The sequence below is a fragment of the Ruditapes philippinarum genome, unplaced genomic scaffold (genome assembly GCF_026571515.1).
Source record: "Ruditapes philippinarum isolate M1 unplaced genomic scaffold, ASM2657151v2 ctg881_1_1_1_1, whole genome shotgun sequence".
NCBI lineage: Eukaryota > Metazoa > Mollusca > Bivalvia > Venerida > Veneridae > Ruditapes > Ruditapes philippinarum.
Genome location: NW_026863267.1, coordinates 134,906 through 152,585, shown reverse-complemented (window position 1 = coordinate 152,585; position 17,680 = coordinate 134,906). Strand labels below are relative to the sequence as shown.

General features: G+C 33.1%; 1 protein-coding gene across 2 annotated transcripts; it reads left to right on the top strand.

Annotated features, from left to right (window-relative positions):
- Positions 1-17,418, top strand: LOC132721667 (deubiquitinating protein VCPIP1-like; the record flags this gene model as incomplete). Of its 2 annotated transcripts, none has more annotated exon segments than XM_060706008.1 (10): positions 1-95; positions 804-944; positions 2,084-2,236; positions 2,951-3,179; positions 4,089-4,202; positions 4,555-4,745; positions 6,309-6,498; positions 8,085-8,264; positions 10,897-11,048; positions 11,641-17,418. In XM_060706008.1, coding segments are annotated over 10 exon segments (2,255 nt in total), but the record flags the coding sequence as incomplete, so codon positions are not given.
- Positions 17,419-17,680: the final 262 nt, after the last annotated feature.

The window sequence follows — 17,680 nt, the reverse complement described above, 5'->3', positions numbered from 1 at the left end:
CGGCTGAGAAGATCAAAGAGGAAGGGATGGCTGTAGAACCCATTGATGCCTGGTCAGCTGACACAGCTTCTAAAATCATTCTTACAGGTCAAAAGGTGAATGAAAATGCTTATGTAACATGAAATTTGATTGACTGCTAGATTCAAGTTTGCAAGAGCACAATATTAGATTCACTATTTGAAAAAATTATTTTGGTTATTATTTTTGGTAACAGTTTTTAATGAAGTCTTTATATTTTCTTCCCTCATTAACTACTGAGGGGACCGCCTCCGTGGACGAAGGGTTAGAGTCTATGACTTCTAATCCAGTTACTTCTCTGGCCTGGGTTCGATCCCCAGGAGATACTTTGGTAGTTTAGCATGGAGGAAGGTAGTCTAGTATTGGTGTAACTCTCCAGGAACGATGGTTAGGAAACTACCCGCCTATATGATTGAAATACTGTTGTGAAAAGGCGTAAAATGAAACATACAAACTACTGAGGGTATTTAGAAAAAAATACATCAAAATATATCTAAATGATCATGTTTTGTAGGTACACCCTTTGGTAAAAATTCCTAAATGGATATCACTCTGTCATGGATTTTGATAAAAATTATGCCCAATTTTCAGCTTAGGAGTTTTGCTTTGATTTTTGTTTTTTCCCTTTATTGACTCGCTTAAGACCATTGCAAAAATGTTGAATTCCCCAACAAAATAATTATCTCTAGGACAAATATTTAAATTTGTGGCCTTTTGAACAGGTTCCACTGTATTTGGTTATGTTAAAAGAACAATTGAATTAATTTTTCTGTATATATCTGTAGAAGAAAACAATACACAAAGAAGAACTGATGAAAAGTGAAAAAGAAAAACAAGTGAGGAAGAATATTCAGACTAAAGCACCACTGACCCAGCACAGAAAAACTACAGCACTCGAGTCACAGAAACAGCCGCACAGTCCTAGAGTAAGTATAACTATTGGTGGACTTTCATGAATACTTCAAAATCATTATGATTGGCAGGCATGGCCATAATTTCCATGGTTTTTATTGATAGGTCTATCCACAACTTTAAGATGGAACAAAATTTCATTCAGTCTGCTTTAAGATAATATTGCTTTACATTAGATTAGATTGCATTTTACATTTTACAAAAATAGCCAGTCTACAAATTTAATCACAAATGACCCTTTTCACACAACCACAAAATTAGTGCAAATGAAATTTAGTGAATTGACAGTAATGGGTAGTGAAGAAAAGGGGATATGTTGCAGAGGTATAATGGGGCAAATGTACAAAAGGTTGATAGTTTTCTTATGCCTTATATAACAGACAGGCAGGCTAAATGTCTTATTTTCTGATCTTCCTCCATCAGTAAAACTGGAAAGATGCCATGTGACCTTTAAAGTTTTGATATGAGCTGAAACTGGCTAAAGTTGTTGTCTGAACTGGACAGGTGTACAGATCAAGTCTGAATATTTCTGTAAGATTTAGGATAAGCTTTGTGTTAAATTTAATCAATTTTGAGTATGTTTTGTGAAGTGCACACTTTTTTCAATGGAATATTTTAAGGCTTGAACTGTTGACCTGCAGGAAGCGAAAGTGATTTGCTTTTGTAGCGAGTATAGACCCAGGCCAGCCTACACGTCTGTGAATTTATGATCATTTTTCCATTGTCCAAGTTGAGCTGAATTGACCGTATATTTTAAAAGATTGTTAAAATGGTGTTTGACCATCAGGTGATATTGGAAAATATTTATGATCAAATATAAATCTGCTTAAAATATGGAAAAAAAAACTGTCCCAATCATTTTATAAACTGAACATTTCAGGTAAATTCTGAAAAGTATTTTTCAGAAATTTCCTTGGTCCACATGAGCGATTTATTGTTTGAAGTAAATTATCAAATTGAAAGGAATTATGGAAAAATGAAACTTATTTTGACTCATTTGTCACACACTTTATACGTAAGAGGGGAATAATGTCACTTTTAATTAACAGTTCCAAATTCCAAGCTTATCAGAAACTGTTTCACTAATTTAGCAGGCTTACGCCTAGAGAAAGGTAATGTGACTCTATGTTTAATAATTGCCGATCATTTCCAGTCAAAAGAGTCACCTAGTAAGAGTAAACTACCCACGTGTAGTTCATCGCAGACGCCAGCTGTACAGGGTTCTTCAGTGATGTCACAGTCGGCAATAGTTCAACCTGTAGCCGGCGAGAAAAAAATTCGCCTCCAAACATCAGATGGGCGACAGGTAGGTTCTTTTGAATAACATGATGCAGGGTGTCCATTTGACCTTTGAAATGACTCTTGACCCTTAAAATTTCCTAAAGGCCTGATTTGACCCTCAGGATTTTATCTGGAGGGTCAAGTTTTGTTAAAATCATGGGGCTTTGGCCTTGTAGTCAGTAAAACTTAGCCCATATTAGTCAAAAAGACCTTCGGGATTCCATGGCCAATGGAACCCCTGATGATGGAAAGAGTGTTTTATCTTTTGTTTTCCAATAATAGAAGATAGGTTACAGTCATAACATAGGATTTAGTAGGATTATGATTTTATCGTATCGTTAGTGCAGAATGGGGTTGACTCCTTATATTATTTTATAGCAGTTAAGCTGTTACTGCGCTAAGGTGACAATAATTATAAGGGGATGACATTTTATATGATTTTGTACTATTGTACCTCAAATACTGACTCTAGTTGATTAAAATATGTTAGTCCGTGAAGAAGAATTAGTTGTTGTTCAGTTACAATGTTTACTAATAGATTTATATAATAGTAAAAATTGAGTCTGTGCCTTGTTGAGGCTGGTTGAAATAATGCAAGTAGAGAAAACATGGAGTCTGTCCCCTGTCAAAAAAGGCTGGAATGTTGACATATGACCCTAATAGTGTTGGTATGATCTAAAACCCAAACAGAAAAAAAGAAATCGAAATAACAAACAAATAATACATCTTTGTAATTAAGGTTATGCTAACCCTGGTCAAGGATGTAACATACGCTGAGTTGCAGAAACTAGTTTTCCAAACTGTCGATGTCCCGTCAGACAGGCAGAAGTTACGAGTTGGTTTCCCGCCAAAATTACTAGAAGCCACTCCAGCTGGGGAGGAAGAAAAAATAGTTCCCTTACGACATGGAGATAAAATTGCTCTAGAAATCTTACCAGATTTGAGCCAGCCAAACTTTCCGGTTCAAGGTAAACATTTGGTTTTTTGTATCAATGTTTTTCATAATAAAACATATTTTGATTAGTTTACATAAATCTATTTTAATTGGATTGTTTTGGACGCTATTATTAGTCTATTGAATTTGTTATGGAACCAAACAGTACTAAGCAATAAGTGTTTGCCTGTGTCTGGGCTTTAATCAACACTGCCAGCAATTCTTAGATTACTTCTTCAACATTTTGACTTCTTAGCTATGCCGCCACTCTCCATTCGGCCATGCTGCCACATCTTTGATTGAGAGTAAGACTTTGTAAATTGTCAAATATACAGTTAAATTATAATAATGGACTACCTTCTTTATTTAATTCCTCTTTGCATCTGAATTATATGCTAAGAGGATGGTGTTTTTCTTTAAATGTATGTTTATATCCACCATAAAAAATGCAGCTTTTTGTGGTGTTTTGAAGAAAAAGTTGTGCTATTATGATCACAATGGGGGTGTTATCATTGTTGTCAAGAAAACTTAAATGTAGTCAAATTTTTAAAAGGTGAATAATATGAAACTTGGAATACTTGCTTAACATGGCAAAGTGCACTTGTTAGACAAGGAGCATAATTCTGAGAGCAATATTTTTGGAGTTATGCCCCTTGTAACTTTGAATTTTTAAACAGACGAGCATTAACACGGCATGTGATGCTCTGGTTTTCTGATTTGCCTTTTTACCTTTTAATAGATCTTTAACAAAAATATCAAAGCGCTTTAGACAAAATTTAAGATATTTTTGCAAATTGGAATCAAAACATTAGCAATTATACAGTTTGCCATATTATTAGTAATATTATTATCATTATTATTGTCCGATTGATAATTTCTTTAAACAATTGTAATTCAGTATTTGAATGTTGAATTATTGGGATTTTATCTTTTTTTTCAATAGAGACAATGCATGCCCATTCAAGTAAGATGACATCATCATGGAGTAGTTTTGAGGAGGACGCCCAAAGTCAGACTGCAGATAAACTTTTACAAGCTCTCAAAGACGTTCAACATGGTGAGACAACCTGATTGTACATGCTTTTCATGCATTATCTCCCTTGCCCGACATTTTACAAGATTATCTCCCTTTCCTGACATTTTTACAACCTTATGTCCCCTTCCTGTAGAGCTGTCATTAATTCAGTGCAAAGCATATTGACGATACATTGATATCGGTTGACAAATATCGGTGGAACACCGATATATATTGATAAATACTCTTATTTTTGTGTATATAATTCTTTTTCATACCTGTTTAAATGATTTCAGTAAAATAAATGTTCTGTTCATGCTAATACGTTGTTTCCCGTTTCTAACACTAAAATTTATGATTTATATACATATTTATGAGTATATTTTGATTATAGGGGGAGATAATATTGATACATCGATTGCCTCCCTTGGCATACTTAGTGCAGTCCAAGGGAAAGATTTATGGACATATGTACAAGGCATGCCTCACCTGTTCTCTGTTGGGGGTCTCCTCTATAACCAAGTTAAGAGAGACCTAGGACTTGTAGATGGTAAACACTGTCAGTTACAGGCTTTACCTGGCAAGGTATGTATAACATTGTGATATACCATCTAACCTGAAGAGGTGTTTTTCTGTTTCCAAAATTTGACTTTTAGTAATGATATTATCTTAAGTTTTCATGCGCCACCCTATAGAAGTTGTACTCTACACCATTCTTGAAAAAATCTCTCTTGGGAGGAGGTCTTAGTCTCTTGATTTTGAAGGATTATTGCTAAAAATTGCTGATTGTAAGCTGGTGTTAGTTTGTATTTTTAGGAAATCTACATGATTCTAAAGACAATTTTGATAAGGATATAGGCCTTCATTTAATGTCTCTGTTGTAAAAAGTGAAAATATTAACTGAAAGATTGTTTCAGCAAAAGGGAAAGTTGAAATTTCTAAAATAATTCCTATTGAAAATTTTCTATATTAGGAAAAAAGGGGAAATTTTGGCCACCTGATCAGGTGCTTCCAACTTAAGAGTTTGAGTGAAGAAAACTGTTAGAGGTTCCAGATATTTATAAGTCTTATGTATGAATATACTCTTATATTGATTATTGATAAGAAGAAACTTGAGGGTTCACTCAAGGAGTCTGTCTTTGCCTAAAATAAGGCATGTAAGGAAATTTGGGTATTATTCCCCATAGTAAATGCTTAAAGATCTTGTATGCTGTAAATAAGGATGTAACAACACTTAAGTAAACTTTTATATATGTATATAATTATTCTTCTTAAACAATTTCCAAACATCCAAGAATATGTTAAATATGTACTGCAAATGTTTATAGGCATTATAAGTAATCATTTAAATGTATGCATTCATTTAATATCTAAAAATTTGGCTTAGACTTAAAGGGAGACACAGGCAAGATTTTCATTTCTTAGTTTTTAGTTTTTCAGTCATTATTCTGTTTATGCCTTCACAATGAGTATATTTGACAGTCAAAGGAACAAAACTTTTCTCCATATAAAGAATAAAATGGTGGTTTCCTAACTTGACCTGCGTGGGTCAGGTTAGAGCGCTAGGATTTCACAATAGTTACTCTGGAAACGTTAAAGAACATGTCATATGAATTACTTAGACTTGTTTCAATCATACAATATCCAATATATCTGTTATTGTACTTTCAAGGGTTTGTTCAAGCAATGTGACTTGTTTTAAAACTATTTGGTGATTCTATGGTCTAAATTTTGTTCAACATATATAGATATATTTACGCTTCAAACCCAAAATATTTAGAATTTAAACAGAAATTCATGCTGAAACTTCAAGAAATGTCATGTTAGCTATTTTGAGTACATAAGATCTTTTTAATATTTTTGTCATTATTTTGCCTGAATATCCCTTTAATTGAAAATAAATTTCTAATAACCGCCCTTTATTTACATGAAATGTAAATTCTGTAATATCTTTACAAATAATGCTTTTTGGAACTTATAATATTGATGAATCTTCATTAATTTTGAACATCATATTTATGATATAAAAAGATAAAAATATTTGAGTTACAGGATCTTTAAAAATATTGCATTTACAGTATGGGTGTTACCGTAAAAAACTTTAAAAAAAATAAAGGCAACCCTAGAATTATTTCTTGAATTGTTAAGGTATTTCGGTACAATGCTAATGAAGACAGACTGGAGTTGTGTCTTGAACCGTATGGTCATTTTCCGGTTGAGCCACGTATAGAAGAGAAAGTGAAGGCTGCTGGGATGGAAGGGTCCAAGGAAGATACGGAGGTGAAGTTTGGGGCCAGTGGAGCAATTCACCATGGTACAGAAAGACCTGCTTTTCTAGGTGAGAAGCTTTTTTGTTTGAAACTTAACATGTGTTATTATATGAACGCAATTTATTGTGATTTACATAAACATTGTATCTATATCCGCGCAGTCTGATCAGGATCCATGCTGTTCGCTTACAAACCCTTTTACAAGTAGGGAACAGACCTGGGGATGATTACATTGATCAGTAATTGATTTAATTACAATTACTTTCAGATTTTATTGTAATTGATTACAATTGATTACTCAGACTTGCCTCTGTAATCAATTAAATTACAATTACTTTGAGAAAGTAATTGATTGATAATTGATTACATTCCATGTATAACTATAAACAAAAGTTTCTTAATGCTATTTGATATATACATTATATACACAAAGGATTTCCAGCTAATCAACAATCATCATTTTAACACACTTTTAGTTACTGTCACATCACTTTATCATATTTTAGCATTGCACTTTAGCATCATAAGTTCATGAAACCGTCTATCAGTCAGACTGCATCTATCAAGACGGAAAATTTTACCCGCAACACTAAACAAACGCTCTACAGGGGCCAATGATGCAGGAATGATCCTCAGTCTTCTTGGTGTAGGTTTCATAATGAACTCTCTGCAACAGAAATTTTTAAAAGTGTCAATTGTACAGTATACTGTATACAGGTGTTAAAACAGGTGTGAAAACAATAAATTTTTATATGGGAATTCAAAGAGACAATAGACTTTACAAAGAAATTATCAGTTTTTTTACAAACACTTCAATGGTACAACAGTATCCATTATAATACAGACACATTGTCTATAACCTTACAAAAAAAACTGTTGCATATAATTAAAATATGGTAATATGCATCTGACATAAACTCTAGAATATACAAAGTAAAGAAGTTATCTACATTGTTTGAAACTTTTTAAAACATGGTTTAACCAAAATATGTGAAACAAAATTTAACATACCTTTATGTGGGTAATGAAATTTGAATGTGACTTAGTGTTTCCATCTATCTTCTTAGGGCACAATTTGCACTGTGCTGTCACATTTCCAGATGTTTCTTTAAGAAATTCAAAGACATCATAAATCCAATGATTTGACATTTTGGTTACAATACCAGCCAAACAATGATGTCTATCTTTCAGTTAGAATTTGGTTAACTGTATGGATTAAAACTTATTTCTTCATTGTGAGTGATGTCTTAAAATGTCTCACTTGATATTTTACTACCTTAGTTAAACTGTAACATGTGAAATAAATCATTTTAATTTCAATAGTTTCATGTAAAATCTGAAAGTAATCAACATCAATCAAATTGCAATCATAATTACAGACTGAATTTAAGCTGTAATTGATTAATTACAATTAATGTAATCAATTTTGAGCAAGGTAATCAATTACATGATGATTACACTGTAATCATGTAATCAATTAAAAAATCGATGATTACGATTAGTGATTACCCCAGGTCTGGTAGGGAAACTGATAGCGAACAGCATGGATCCTGATCAGACTGCGCGGATGCGCAGACTGGTCTGAATCCATGCTGGTCGCAAACGCACTATGTTGGTTTTGTCATGAAGCGGCTCATTTTATTTATTTTAATAGGTCAAGGTCATTCCTTGAAGTCGACAATGATGTTTGACGAGCGTATGCCAGTGGATTTAGCCTGTGCCAACCATCATCCCGGGGCTAGAGGTATACACGACTTGTGTAGTCCACCAGGGTCTCGAACTCATCGTGACTCGATATCAGAGGAACCTGATGAGATGCAGACGGAGGATACAGGTACAGGTTAATATAATAGTGAATATAGTAAATTATCACCATCATCTCATGTAATATAATGACTCTTCAAATAAGATTTCATTAATATTTTGTTCAACTCAACATGTAAAAAAATTGTCATTGAGATGTAGTGAGTGAACCTTTGCTTGGCAAAAATAAAGGTATTTTATATAAAGCTATCAGAAGGAAGCATGAGGAAGGTATAACTGTGCTTATAACCCAAAATTGAGGGTTTTTGCAAAACTGTCGTAAGTCCCTCTCTGTTTCATATAAATTTCTGCAGTTTTATGATCAAACCTTGGTATTCTGTCAAGAATCAGTCAAGATAATTTCATTCCATCTAACAAGGGACATTGAAAGTGAACAAATATGCCCAGTTGAACCTGAAATTATACCTGAAACTGAGCATGGTGTCTCTCTTAAGTAATATTTGGTAGTTTGTATTTGATGTTAACCCATTACTTCATATACACGCCTTTTAAGGCTTTTTTCACCCCCCCCCTTTTTTGTTGTCTCAAATGATGAAAAAATGCCTTATTTAGGCCCCAAACACTTGTTTTTGTTTGAGAAATGTTGTCAAAAAAGTGACCTCTTTTTCGGCGCGGCCCCCCAACCAAAAGATACATCAGGGGGTTGCCAGAAGGGGGATGTGCCCCCTTCTGTTTGGGGGGTTTGAAGGGGGGCGGAGTCCCCCTCATCGCCAAGAACTTGTGAGAGGCTGTAAATGACCCCAGATTGATCATAAGGTAAAGTGTAACCAACGCTGAAAAGCATTTGACTCTATCTCAATCCATTGAGAAGTTGCAGCACTTTGAAATCTATTTCGATGGAAAAAATCAACGCAAAATAGTGATTTTTGGCAATTTTGAGATGTCCCCTCGTTGCCATGGTAACAGAAAATTTAAGCCTGAGCATGTTGTTGCAAGGGTAATGGTCCAGTCAACACTTGTGTCAAGTTTGATTAGTGTTGAAGCAGTTTTGCAATTTGAACTTGTAACAGGAGACTTTTCAATGAAAACAGCCATTTTTCACAAAATGCTCATGAAGTAATGGGTTAAAGTGTTTATAGAGGATATTAAATGAGTGTAGTATCGTTTTTGTGTCGCCTTAAAAAGGTGACATATAGGGGTTACTTTTGTCGACGGTGTCGGCGGCGGCGTCTGTGTCGGCGTCGTTGTCGTTGTCGGCGTCCGCTAAAGCTTGTCCGGAGCATAACTCAGTCACTATAAGTCTGATTGACTTCAAACTTGGTATGCATGCTTCTTTCAATAACCCGAAGTGCAGTGCACAAGGACCGGTACTCTGCAGTTCTTATTTTTTGAGTTATTGCCCTTTGTTAATTTTCACACTTTAATTTTGTCCGGGCCATTTCTCTTCAACTAAAAAAGCTATGGACTTGAAACTTCATAGGATGATAGATCTCATTAAGAAGAAATGCAGGGCACAAGAACCAGTACTCTGCACTTCCTAATTTTTGAGTTATTGCCCTTTGTTAATTTTCATACTTTATTTTTGTCCGATCCATTTCTCCTAATGTATAAAAGCCATGGACTTGAAACTTCATTGGATGATAGGTCTCATTAAGAAGAAGTGCAGTGCACAAGAACTGGTACTCTGCATTTCTTATTTTTTGAGTTATTGCCCTTTGTTTATTTTCATACTTAATTTTTGTCCAGGCCATTTCTCTGAAAGTATAAAAATTATGGACTTGAAACTTCATAGGATGATAGATCTCATTAAAAAGAAGTGCAGTGCATAAGAACTGATACTCAGCATTTCTTATTTTTGAGTTATTGCCCTTTGTTGCTTTTCTTACTTTATTTTTGTCCTGGTCATTTTTCCTCAAGTATGAAAGCTATGGACTTGAAACATCATAGAATGATAGATCTTATTGATAAGAAGTGCAGTTTACAGAAACTGCTGCTCTGCACTTATTAATTTTTTAGTTATTGCCCTTTGTTATTTTTCATATTTCATTTTTGTCCTGGCATTTTTCATATTTCATTTTTGTCCTGGCCATTTCCCCTAAACTACATTGTTCATAAGGCGACACATCCGACTCGCGGAGTTCTAGTTATTAAATGGCTTTATTACACCCCTCCGCTGCGGTTTATGTGATAAAAAGCTATAGCTAATGAAGTATTTAACATTTATTTGCAGTGATATTATATTGTTTCCATAATATCCCGGTTGTTTCTCACAAGAATTTTAGTATAGAAATGTTTCTGTTATTTAACACACATGAATAAAGAAGGTAAACTGAATAAAATGTTCCGGAACAAAATATTCTGCTGTTATTTTAACAGCAGGTCTTAAAGGTCTTAAACAATGATTAGCAATGATTTTGTGCATGTGTCATTTGCTATTGAGGAAACATACTTATATATTTATTTCATACAGGCATTTTAGAAGTATTCCTTTCTGAAATTCAACCATTGATTAAAATAAAAATATATTTTATATAGCTTCATACACTCTAAACAACATACTGTGCAAAATTTGATATTATAGCTCCAATTATACCATCTATAGAGGTGATAATAAACTACTGTCCAAATTAAATGTATAACAATAAGTTATTTCAAACTTAAATAATGGTGACAATGTAAATATGTCTTTATTATTTTATTAGCGGAATCTTCTGGTGTATCGTACCAGAGACTTGGACCTGGGTACAGTGTCATCGACCAGAGTGCTTCAAACTCCGATAATACAAACCTTGAAATGTTTCGAGCACTGGCCGAGCATATTGAGAAAACATTGGCGTCAGATGATGTTGATAAGGTACTAGTATATTGATATTTGGTGACTATAGGGACTTGTCTTGGCTATCAGTGTAAAGTCAGGCTAGCATGCACATCCATCTGATCAGACCTTAGGTCGAAGGTCAAGGTCACCTGCTAGAAATAGAATTTATTTGTATCTGTAAATGTCTGGCTCACAAATTTTATGAACATGATGCAAATTCAAATTTATTTAGCATAAATGATAGGGCTGTCACGAATTTGTCATGAATTTCGGGCACGAATATTGGCATGCCTTGACTGGGCTCTTGTTTTACTATCAAGCATTGATAATAGTCCAGCATGCTATCCTACCCACAGCTCTTGTTTTCTAACATCATTTTGAATCCAAAATTTCTTTTTAAGAAAATTAATATTCTTTTAGTCAATGATAATGAATTAAACTGTTAGTATACGTCCAGGTTTTTAGAGAAACACATTTCTTTTGATTGTATTACTGGTTATTATTGTAATTTATCATGTAAAAAATAAAGATTTTAAAATAAGAAAAATAAAACGACCATATTTAAAAGTTTAATTATTTGATGTGTAAGGATTGGGGATAATTTTCATGTAGGTTGTTTTTATTACAGGATGATGGATCTGGAATTACTGACCAAACTAATAAAAGAACAGACTATAAAGTAGGGAAAGATAAAGAAACAACAGCAGAATCTGTAAAAAGTGATACTAAGTCCGAAAAAAGTGCAGAACAAAAGTCTGCAGAACTTAAAGATAATTTGACTGATGTGGGTAGTGTTAAAAATCCTCAGCAAGTGGCAAATATTGATAAAAACAAGGCTTCAAGTGTTCCCAAAGACTCTATAGCTGTTATGGAAAGTCAAGAGATGAGCGGGGACCATAGAGTTGATGGAAAGGATGGTGATAAAGAAGTGATTGATGGTGATGCTAGACTAGTAGATTCAAATCCAGATAACAATGTTAGTGACAAGGTTAGTGATGCTAAAGAGAATGAAGATTTTGATAAACATCATCCAGATGTTGAAAAAGACATGGATGTAGAAGTTGATAGTGATAAAAAAGAAATTGTTAAAAATACAAAAATTGTCACTTCCAAAAGTGAACCAGTAAATAAAGATGAAACTAGTGCAAAGGACAATTCTGAAGTTGGAATAGTTTCAAAAGGTGATGTTACAAGTGGTGATGGAATAAAAGAAATTGATGCAAAGAAATCGAAAGATGATGCTTCTTCTAAGAAAGATGAAATGTGTGTTGAAGCAGTAGTTAGTAAGATGGTTGAAGAATGCGAGGAAATGGAAGGTGTAACAGAAGGTAAGGTAGATGCAGGAGAAGATAAAGTGGAAGCCATGATAGTTGATGATGTTAAACTGGTTGATAAAACTGAAAATGAAGAGGCTGTAATGGAAAAGGGACAGACTTAGCAAAAATGCTAAATGAAGGATTGGACTCAGTATTTTATGTTTAACTAATCAGCTAGTCAGTGACAGTGATACTTGCTTCAGATATATTCCGAAAAAAAAATTAAACAACAATACAAAAGAAGTGTTAAACGGTTTAAACAGTATAGAATTATATATACTAATTGTGATAGAATATTGAAAAAAATGGTTGTAGATTTATTTTATATAATATTTTTTTCCTGAGAATTTGAATGTACGATAGCAGTTTATAGTACATTTTGTGATCTTAGATTTTCAACAACAAAAACTGCTGGTATGGTTTCAAGTTATAAGAAAATAAAATGAAGAAATACTGATTTTCATTAAAGGTGGTAGAAATAAAAAAGATCATAAGCTTGCCAATTCCATTTTGGTGATAGTTCGTAAGACTTTTAGTGCTATTAATGTCATGTATAGCCCGCCATCTGCCTTGAATGTGTTTTAAATAAAATCTTGCTTTGCTAGCATATTCTAAAAAATTGTGACAGGCTTTGATCTTAGTGTATATCTTAGTGTAAATTACTGGTAATGGCTGAGATAAGTAGCTTTTTCAGACAATTTGGCAACTTATTTATATCACTCTAACCCTAACGCTAGGTACCAGTATGTAAGCTTTTTTGACCACATGGCAAGGGTTGTTGGCATATGAAACTAGTGATCAGATTCAAAGGATTGCTGGCTGCATGGGTTTAAACCTCTGTGAGAGACAAGTCATTGTATTTCCTTGAACAAGAAACATAACATGCATTGTTTAGTACTAACTGGTTCTAAGGAAGTATTCAACAGTATGAGTTAATTCTTACAGCTTTCTACACAATCAAACTGAAAGAAATTCTGTAAAACTTAAAAAAACTTTTTGTCTCAAAAAGAAGTGGGATATCTATTTCAAAATTGTTGCAATGTTAAGAATTAAGATCAAATTTTCTTCTCTTGATTAAGTTTTTAATAGGAGCACGCTTCCAAATTCATGCTTAATGGAAATTTTTGACAGTGTTCAAAATGTAATGTCATGTGAATTCACAATTGTGCTTTCAGCTACTCTTAGGTATATGCAATCATCAAAATTAATATAAAATGTAATGTGCCAATATTATCTTGACTTAGCTTGTAATAGGATAGAAATATGTTGTTAAAATTATTTTCAAAAAGCCATATTTTACACAAAAAAACCTAGAAAAAAAGTCATTTTAATTGCCATTGGTTTGGACTAACTATTATATATCTATTTATATCTTTAATATATTTTACACCATATTTTCAACATGTGTTTTTAATGTTCAAACTCTGAAGTTTGTAATTGTTCCTCAAATTTTGAACAAAAGGGTCAAATATGACCACCAAAATTTTTGACATAGAGCAAACACTGGATTATACTTATAGCTTTGGTCCATATATTTTTTGACATATCATTAAAGCAGTTCATCATATATTATACAAATGTAAGCGAACAGTTTGCTCATTTCTAATTTTTTGTAGTATAATTATTAAAGGGACTTCACTGAGATTTTTTGTTGTTGACCTGATGGAAGTAAAGATATCAGAATTTTGTACCTTGTCTTGACCAATACTTTGTTTTCAGAATTTCCGATCATTCACTCACTCTGTTTTTTTCCAGAATAATCATTTACTAGAAAATTAAAAGTATTGAAATGATTTTTACTTTAAATGGGGCCAAGATTCACACATAGAAACAATTGAGTTTTAACTTAATTCTGAGTATTTTTCTTTATCTTTTGCATATTTTTTGTTTTAATAATCCGAGTTGAATATAAAATAATTAATTGTTTAAGATTTTAGGCTAATGGACCTCAGTGGGTCTCCTTTATGAACAGTTTAATATTAAAGGTGCTCAAATCTTTATTATAATAATTATTATATTAGTAAATGTACCTGTAATCCCATTTCCAGGACAGAAATTAGTATGTCGTATATGTCCTATATTTTTTTTCTGAAGAATTTTAAAGGTGCATTAATTTTGTTAATAATTTATATTGGTAGATTTATACCGACTTCAGCTACCCTAATATTTGTTGGCTCATTACACTGTTAATATTGAACCCAAAGTGATTTTTCTACACTTACCCTTATATTTGTCGGCTCTTTACGCTGCTTGAACCCCAAGTGATCTGACCTTTGTCACCATTATAGGGCTAAGCCTGCATCTGTGAAGTCCGACCAGGTCCAAATTTTCATCTCAGTATCTCTAAAATTGATCATGGAAATAACCAAAAATGCAAGCTGGATAAGTAATTAATGCTAAAGGTCAAGGGTCAAGGACACACATATACCAGTTTACCGTGACCTAATCCTCCCAACCACAATTTGCCAAACCTACCCAATCCTTCCCTCCCTATTACTTTTCCACATCACAAATATTTCTGAGAAATAAACATTTAGATGCTTTTGGACTGTCTATAAGCAATAACAGAGATAGTATTAACCAAATTACACCTATAGCTGGCAGTTATATCACAAAAACAACAGCACAACATGCTTCCAAACTTCACACAAGTTTTAAAAGACCACCTCTAGGCAGATTCCGTACTGCCTAACACACCTCGTACTAAACAGACTGGCTCTTTCACAATGACAGCCCTCAGAATGATAATAAAAATTTGGCATAGTATACTTCGATTTTTTGAAAAACGAGCAAATTCTTGAAAAAATATATATTTTTAGGAACAGTGTTATCTTTTTCAACTTTGTTCTGGTGGAGGGCTCTACAACAGAAGTGTTGAGTGCTATCATTTAAACAGATCACCAAAATGTGAAAGAGCCACAGTTTAATAGGGGTGTGACATACATGCAGATTCTATCATTAGTTAGTTGGTTCCCTTTTGGATTGAGGATTTGTTGATGTAATTTTATGTCATATCATATATCAAAATTTTATATAGATTTATATATAATACATGTATATTTATATTAAAAGCAACTTATTTTTTGCAAGCACTTATTATTATGAATAAGTTTTGTTTTTTCGTGTGAACATTAATGTTTTAATACACAGCTACATGTTTGTTGTTCCATTATATTAGAAATGCACGGAGGAGCGGGGCGTCTGTGGCCGAGTGGTTAAGGTCGTTGACTTCAAACCACTTGTCTCTCACCGCTTTGGGTTTGAATCCCGACAGGGACTTTGGATTCTTTCATGTGAGGAAGCTATCCAGCTAGCTTACGGAACGTCTGTGGTTCTACTCAGGTGCCCGTTCGTGCCTGAAATAATGCACGGAAGGGCACCTTAGGTCTTCCTCCACCAGTAAAGCTGGAACGTCGCGATATGTCTATACCGTGTCGATGTGAAGTAAAACCCAAAACAAACAAACAAAAGCACTGAGGAGCGACTAAGTTTTTCCCCTACCAGTAAAGATAAAAAGCTTCGATATGACTTTTACAGATTAACTTTGACTTAAAACCTAATATTATTGAAATTTAACACACAAATTAAAATTAAAGGGTATAAGCTATATCTTAGGAAACATTTTTATAAAATTTGAAAATGGTGTAATTATGTTGTTTCCAAAATCTTATGGTCGATTCTCTAAAACATATAAATTTGTTTTTGTTATATAAATGAAATGTTTTGAAACAAAATGTTATGCAGCTATTTGAAGTAGGTTTTTAACAATATAGCATGGATTTAGTGAATGTGCTATTTGCTCAAAAGAAAAATTACTTCATGCACTTTTGAAGTTATTATTTTTGAAGATTTTTGAAGATTCTAACAAAAAAGTAGTCAACTGCAGGCAACATTCATAGAGCCACCAAATCTATAAATAGATTTATTCTTTAAATATTAATAATGCCTAAACATCTTTTTGATCAATGACAGCTCTAGGCATATTGATATTTGATTATTTTAAAGCTGCATGCCGCAAGATGAGTGAACAATATTTTTGGAAAATCCAGCTTGAGAAAAATGTACCAAGGTTTTTAAGAAAAGTAAAATGATTCAAGTAATACTAGTAAGTTACATGTTATATGTGATGAATGATTTATTTTGCAATATTTATCATAATATTGCTACTGCATGACTAACACCTTTTTGGTAATTAACCTGGATAGTGTTATTTGTAATGTGTAAATTCTCTTCTTTGTCCACTTCACAATATTTAACTTTTAAATATGTTTTCAAATTTTTGATGAAAATTGGCATGAATCTGGAGGCATGCTGCTTTAGAGAAAAAAAATCTTACTTTTATCACAGTAAAATTTACAATTGCTTGAAGCAAATGCAGTGTCCCTGTAGTTACAAATAGTGGTGTTTAACTCTTTATTATGTCAGTTAAAGCCTATAATCATATCACAAATAGTGGTGTTTAACCCTTTATGCCAATAGCAGCCAATTATTGTTATAACAAATAGTGGTATTTAACCCTTTATGCCAGCTGAAGCATATTACTGTGCTATCACAAATAGTGGCATTTAACCCTTTATGCCAGCTGCAGCCTATTATTTGTTATAACAAATAGTGGTATTTAACCCTTTATGCCAGCTGAAGCCTATTACTGTGCTATAAGAAATAGTGGTGTTTAACCCTGTATGCCAGCTGCAGCCTATTATTGTTATAACAAATAGTGGTGTTTAACCCTTTATGCCAACATCAGCCTGTAGTTGTGTTATAACAAATAGTGGTGTTTAACCCTGTATGTCAGCTGCAGTTATAACTAATAGTGGTATTTAACCCTTCTATTGCTAGTTTTAGCAACTCAATATTTTTATAACGTTAATGTCAGCATTCAACTTACTTTTTTTGAGTTTTATTGAAGATGTGTGCCATTTAATTATATTATAATGTTGATGAAATTTCACGATGTGCTTATTATTTAATTATTTTCTGTTTATTTATCATTTTATTGTTCAAGAATAAAGATATTGTAGATAATTTTGTTAATTGTTGTTAACTTTGCTATACAAATAAAAATTAAGCAACTTTTGATCATTCAAGTATGTTCTTTCTTTATTTATTCCATCAAAGATGTACCAAATGTTTTAGTCAATTGCCTAATTGTGACTGGCCATTACATTGTACTTATGATAGGTGTGTCCATACAATTTTGATACACCCTCCGTAAGACATTTTTTCCCAAATTATAATATATTCTCAGGGGGTAAAAACACTCGAACTGGTGAAGACTCTCCAAAATTTTTGACATTTATTTTTGAATAATAAGATATAGCTTAAAAGACAGAGGAAAGCTGTCACACATAC